At 40.7% G+C, this 7,162-nt stretch overlaps 1 protein-coding gene across 1 annotated transcript; it reads left to right on the top strand.

The window, feature by feature from the left end:
* Positions 2,794 to 6,673, top strand: LOC109841579. The gene is made up of 4 exons (XM_020410539.1): positions 2,794 to 2,828; positions 2,920 to 2,995; positions 6,101 to 6,405; positions 6,493 to 6,673. Exons 1-4 carry the CDS (start codon positions 2,794 to 2,796, stop codon positions 6,671 to 6,673), a joined length of 597 nt encoding a protein of 198 aa, XP_020266128.1.

Here is a 7,162-nt window from a genome sequence, read left to right as displayed (position 1 = left end):
ACAACGCCCTCAACGGTGGAGGCGTTGGCGGGAGCAGGGTTGACCTGGTTGGAGGTCGGCGGAACTTCACCCGACGCAACTTTGGCGTCAGCTGGGGTGAGAGCTTCGTTGGCGTTCTGAACTTCTTCAAACCAACGAACTTTTCTCCTGGAGGAGAACTTCTTGGACTTGCAGGGGGAGGTAGATCCGGACGAGGATGAAAGATACTCCTCGAACTTTTGCTGGTCGAATTCATACTCGACCTCCTCCTCGACCGGGATTGAGATCCGCGGCTGCGACGCGACGATCTCGGCAGCGAGATCGGTGGCTCCCACTGTGGTCGCCAGATTGTTCGCAGGAAAAATCGTAGCTTTCTTCATTGATTTCATTGTTCTCTCAAGTAACTGTTTTTCGATTACAAAAGATCCGGTCTTTTTTATAAGATCTGGTTACAATAAAATCAAAGAAAAAATAAAAAGATTACAACTTTCCTTTTTCGAACGAATCACGAGCTCCTGTTTTGCGGTCACTCGCTTTTGTGGGTTCTTCGCCTGCGCCAGGGTTAATCCGTGGACCACCGCGCGATCTAGATCCGGTCGGATCTACACGATGTAATGGGTGTTAACTCACGAAGGAAATAACAGTCGGGGGGTACTATTTCACCAAGGAAATAGTAGCCTTCTTGGGATCAAAGGCCAAGCTTTGATCCGGAGTATAATCACATAGATCTCAGATCCGATCCCTCTCGAACTCCTGCCTTATTTAACGTGGACGATCGCCGAGCACCAGATCTGAAAAAACAAGTCTTCAAAGCTTCAAATCTCCAAGGTTCAGATCTCAATTCAGCAGAGCTTCGCCGTCAAAAATTCCAACCCCTCACAAATGAGCCCCCCTGAGCCTATTTATAGGCACTCGAACCTGTGCCTTGGCACAGGTGGCCGGCCACCCATGGGTGGCTCGGCCACCGAGCCACCCTTGGGTGGCTTGGTTTTTGGCCGGGTGCTCGTCGTTGCGTCCGTTGTCCGGTTTCACGGTTTATCCACCGAGCCACCACTTGGTGGCTCGGCTCACCGAGCCGCCTAGATGGCTTAGTGCCGAGCTCTTTCCCCGGGTTTTCGCCGTGTCGTCCGTTGTCCGGTTTTATGGTTTCGCGGTTTATCCAAGTTTTATTGTTGATCTGGACTCTGATTTGGAAGTCTGGATCCTGATTTGGCAGTAAATCTGCCTTGGTGTTTGAGTTCGAATCCGTTCTATGGTTGAATGACTCGTTGACTCCCTGAATCGTTGGCTTGATTCCGCACGCGAATGGATGCATTCCGTTGCTTGCGTGCGATTCGTTAACTTCGTCGCCTCGTTAATCCGCTTCGTTGCGTGTCACTTGGCTTCGGTGTTGTGGACTAACGCTCGTGTTCAGATACGTCACCCGATGGTTCGTCGGTTTGTGCTGAGCTGTGCTAAGGGACCTATAAGCAGTTTTATACACCTACATGTCCAGGCCCTAAAAGTGGGAACTTCGTGTGACTAGCCCCCCTGTATTTTGCCCCATGTGGAATAGCCCCAAATACGTATAGTATTTGTGACGAGGCCCCGAATTGACTTTTTTCAGAAAAAGCCCAGAGGAAGTTACGATCTTGCCCTCTGATAGGACTAAGCTGGGTTAATGTGCCCCTCACCTTTACAAGTAATCTCCCTCTCTTTCTCTCTCTTCCACCTAGCACCGCCATCAAAAACTCTTCATCTTCCTAATTTCTGTACGGATTTCAACGTTTCTAGGGTTTTCGCCGGAAAAATGTCGTCTACGGAAGAATCCAGTAACGACTACGAGGTCGGGCACCGAGCCGAGTTGGAAGGAAAAGACGCTTCATCTGCGGGTTGCAGCGCGGAGGAAGCTACGGAAGCTACGCAAACCCTCATCGAAATGCAAAAGGAGGCAATACAATGGCGAGCCCAGAAAAGGAGGAAGGCTGTGGCTGGTCGTACCAACAAACCCCCCTCAAAAAAACAGTAAGTGTTATGTTATACCGCGAAGAGATAATGCAGATTAACCCAATATTGTTAGTTCTAGGCTTTGTCCAATGTTAGTTCTAGTTTGAGACCAACGTTAGTTCTAGTTTAAGTCCAATGTTAGTTCTAGTTTGAGTCCAATGTTAGTTCTATAATATTACGTGTTAGCTCTATTTTGTTCCCGTTAGTGCTAGGTCTAATATTGTTAGTTCTATTTTGTTCCCGTTAGTGCTAGGTCTAATATTGTTTCATATGTCTTATTGAACTTACAAATTCGAAAAAAAAAATCGGGGAAAAAATTGCTCTAACAGGCTCAGCAGAAACACTAAGGTTAACGGCCAATATCGGGGCTTATTGGGGATTTATGAAGCGAATTGCCCCGAAGATCCGTCAGTAGCATAGGGATGCATACTGCGGTTCTATATTTCAGCACTACATTTTATTTGGGGCTCCTGCGCCTGATCGGCCCACCCTTGAGCTGCTGCTGAGCTTTTTCGACAGAGATAATAACACCTTTTGTATACCTGATTCAAAAAGTGGGGGTATGAAAAATGTTAGTTTTGATTTGCAATGGGTCCATAACCATACTTATTTCCCAATTTATGGGGAGGACATAAGGAACAATAGGGACTCAAGAAGCAGAATATGGCTGGAATACTTCGCTAAGCTTTTCATTTCTGAAGAGGGTAAGAAGTTAAAAAAAGCAGAAACCAGGCAACGTAAACATCTTGAAGGGCTACTTGAACGGCTAGTTGAATCTATAAAAAAGCGGGATATCGAGGATTTTGTTCTACTACAAATTTTGTACCAATGCTCTATGATATGGAGTCCCATAGCAGGGGAAGGTATCCCTAGACCCTTACTCAGGTACCTGGATAGCATTCAGAGGGTTAATTCTGTTGCATGGGCCCCGTTCTTTTATAATAAAATTATCAGGGGCATTGGAGTTGCTTTGGAGGGAAAGAAGAAGCAAAGGGTCGCATATGTCCCAGGTTGCATGACACTATTATGTGTAAGTTCCATATTTTACTGATCTTGTTTCATTCTATTTCGTACCTATGCATTGTTAGTTCTAACTTATTCTATGTTAGTTCAATTCTGTAGCGTGTTAGTTCTAATCTGCACAGTGTTAGTTCCGTTCTGTAAAGTATTAGTTCTAATCTGCACAATGTTAGTTCTATTATGTAGAGTGTTAGTTCTAATCTGCACAGTGTTAGTTCTATCATGTAGAGTGTTAGTTCTAATCTGCACAGTGTTAGTTCTATTCTGTAGAGTGTTAGTTCTATTCTGCACAGTGTTAGTTCTATTCTGCAGCGTGTTAGTTCTAATCTGTCTGTAGCGTGTGAGTTCTAATCTGCACCTTGTTAGTTTTAAGATAGGCAGCGTGTTAGTTCTAATCTGTCTGTAGCGTGTGAGTTCTAATCTGCACCTTGTTAGTTTTAAGATATGCCATGTTAGTTCTATTTGCACCCATGTAAGTTCTATCATAGGTCATGTTAGTTCTATCATAATTCATGTCGTACCACGTACTAATTTACACCATGTTAGTTCTAGATGCAGCCATATTTTATTCTCTTTGGTCTAGTCTAGTATTAAATGTTAATGGTAAATATATTTGGTACAACTTTGGTACTACGAGATAGGGGTGGTAAATGATCGAATCGAATCGAATACTAAAGTGTTCATATTTATATTTGTTTAAAATTATCGAATTCGAATGCAGACTCTAATATTCATGTATGGAGTTTTTCGAATTCGAACTCGAATACTTGGTATTTGATAAATATTCATGAATATTCACGAATATTTTTCGAATATCAAAGTATATTTATTCCGCTAAAGAATTTGATTTTCAAATAAAATTTAAATTCATAAATAAAAAATATTCCTTTATAATAAGTAATGTATGTATATTTAAATCAAAATTTTCATTAGAAAATAAATTTGAGTTTAGTTTAAGTCTTAAAATCAGTACATAAAACTTTAGTATAAATGGTAAATAGGTTGAAAATATGACATCATATGTGAAATAATACAAATAATAAGTGATCAAATTTTAAACGAATATTTGATAGACAAACGAATCGAATATACATCTGGTTAAATTCTATTTGTTAGTAAACTCGAATACTAAAAAATATTTGTTTAGTGGTAAATGAACTACCGAATCGAATATGACCGAATAATTACTCGAATAATTATCGAACTATTTGTTAATTATTTGGTTCGCTTCCACCCCTACTACGAGATGACAGGCATAAAGAAATATGCCCTCTTAGACACCTCCAGACCTCCAATGACAAATTGGGCATCAGGGGAGGTGAAAATCGCATCTATGAGGATGCCGACAATTATTTCAAAGGCTAAGTCAGCGTCAATAACATTTGTCCATAGGCCTATTGCGGAGGTCGCTTCTCCAGGTCATGTTCATTCACTTCTCGCTGAACAGAGGGATGAAGGTCCCGCTGTACAGAGGGGTGAAGTTCTTCAGCAAAAGCTTCAGGCAAAGAGGAAGGCTTTCTAGGAAGAAACTACTAAGAACTTCTCAATAGGTTACGTAAGTATCCTGTTATGTTAAGTCGTACTCATTTCACACTAACTGCAAAGAATATCCTAATTATGTTTAATCCTACTTAAAATTATAATCTTGTATCAATAACAGATCATGGCAAAGCATATTGACGTTGCTTTTGACGATGAAGAGGAGATCAATGTTCTTCCCATTGAGCAGCAACTCACATTTTGGAGAAATTCTGCTAAATTTCTCAAGCGACTTCTTGTTGCTACAAAGCAGACCAAGAGCAAATATTGTAAAGAATTCGTGATTGAGATCAACAGGCTTAACAAGATAATTGAAAAATATGGAAGACATGATGAGGTTATAGACCCGGTGCTTCTTAAGTCAAATATCAAACAGAAAATGCAGAATGAAATTAGGAAGAAGCGACGGGAAGCTCAAGAGGAGCAGAAGTCCAAAACAAGCAGTGTATATAAGGAAGAGCCCACCATGCAAGAACATGTACATAAGATTGTTGAAGAGGATGTGAAGCATCCTGCTGACGATGAGGCAATAGAAGAGGAGCCTGTTACTTCTCCAGGGGAGGGGGTATATAGTAAGGTTGACCAGACTGTAGATACTAAGGTTGAGGATAGTGTAAATAAGGAAGAGGAGCATATGGAAGATATTATAGATAAGGAAGAGGAGCATATGGTAGATAAGGAAGAGGAGCATATGGAAGAGGAGCATATGGTAGATAAGGAAGAGGAGCATATGGAAGATATTGTAGATAAGGAAGAGGAGCGTATGGTAGATAAGGAAGAGGAGCATATGGAAAATGAAAATTTTATTGTAGATAACAAAGGTTTTGATGAGGATCCTGTTGATGGTGTAGATAAGGAGGAAGATATTGTAGATAAAGAGAAGGAGAATGTAGATAAGTTGGAAGCACAGGAGGAAGAGGATCTTGTGAATATTAAACATGATGTGGACAAACTTGTAGAAGTTCTAGCGACCAATGTGGAAGCAAAACGTAGACCACGGCCAAGAAGGGTAAGCAGGAGATCTAAATGGAAGAGGACACCATATACTGAAGGCAAAAGAAAGAAAAAGGAAAAAATTAGTATAGATATACTTGAAAGTCCTTAACCAAAAGTAAAACTAGCTGAAAAAGTTACTCATTTTTACCCCGGTAATCAAATCCCCACTTTTGATGCGTTGAGTTTGAAGCCAATGACAGATGAAGAGGAAGCTCTATTGGGAGAGCTGAATAATGAGCTTCCAGACCCTACATTGTTTAACTTACGCATAATAGATAGCACAGGTACTTTTGTACATAATTTAAAGATACCATCTCCCGTAGCAGAAAGACTCGACAAAGCTCAAATTGAGAGCCTAACCAAATTTTATTGTAGATAAAATTTTATTGTAGATAACAAAGGTTTTGATGAGTGTTAATTCTATTCTGCACAGTATTAGTTCTATTCTGTAGAGTGTTAGTTCTATTCTGCACAGTGTTAGTTCTATTCTGTAGCGTGTTAGTTCTAATTAATACGGTGTTAGTTAGCCTTCGCAGCTCATGTTTGTTTTAATTTCAACTCAAACATGATGTGTTTGCAGCACTCACTCTATGGCTTGGAGGTGAACAATTACGAGCATTATCTGAACTTCATTGACAAATATACCGCATACCGCATAGAGCATCTCTTGATCCCTTTGGTCAGGGACGACCATTGGCATCTTGTAGAAGTTGACCTTAAAGATAAAGTCGTCAAGCATTACAGCTCCGCTGGGCACGAAGCTTGGATGGAGCCTGTTAATAAAATCATAAAATTCTTTGATGCCCATCATGCTGATTTTATTGAAGACAATGTGCGCCAAATATTTAGATATCAAGCCATCAAATGCGAGCAACAAAGAGGACGGTTAGTTCCGATGTCTATATTGTTCAAATTTGTGTTATAGTATTCGAACGGACCGAAAATGTCTAATGAACTCACTCTATGTTGCAGCTTTGACTGTGGTGTGTTCGTCTACCTCTTTGTAAAATCCATAATTAAAGGACGATCAACATTGCTGGTTAATCCTCCGAATGATATCCCTGAAGCTATGCGAGCAAGACTTGCCGCACAATTATTACTGGCTGGTTTTGAACAAGGACATAAAGAAGAAACAGTGTACATTGATGAATGATATGTTCATACAAATACAATAATGTATGTATATTTAAGTAATTGAAAATGATTGTTATCAGATGTATTGTTCTATCTGTACCATGTTCGTTCTAGTGATGCTCGTTAGTTCTAACTCATTCAACGTTAGTTCTATTCTGTACCATGCTCGTTAGTTCTATCTCAGAGCCAGTTCTAATTTTTTAATTATTTAAGTTATCTTCAGACCTCCAGCTGCTCACTTCTTTCGAAGCGACGGTTCCATCACACAAACATGTCACATCATATATTCGCTTGTTCCCAAGTCAGTTAAATAAATTAATTAACTTAAATACCAAATACGAACGGGCATCGATAGTACGGTCACCACCATTCTTCTACTGGCCCCACCCTAGGCGCCTCTGCAAACCCCTCCCCCTGCTAAAACTGGCAACCCAGCGTCATCTATTTTCATCGTATACCCTCACAAATGGCTGGGGATCCTTTTTGTGTACACTGCCATGGGACAGGA

This window comes from Asparagus officinalis, chromosome 5 (genome assembly GCF_001876935.1).
Source record: "Asparagus officinalis chromosome 5, Aspof.V1, whole genome shotgun sequence".
In the NCBI taxonomy this organism is placed as follows: domain Eukaryota; kingdom Viridiplantae; phylum Streptophyta; class Magnoliopsida; order Asparagales; family Asparagaceae; genus Asparagus; species Asparagus officinalis.
This window is presented reverse-complemented; position numbering and strand designations above follow the sequence as displayed.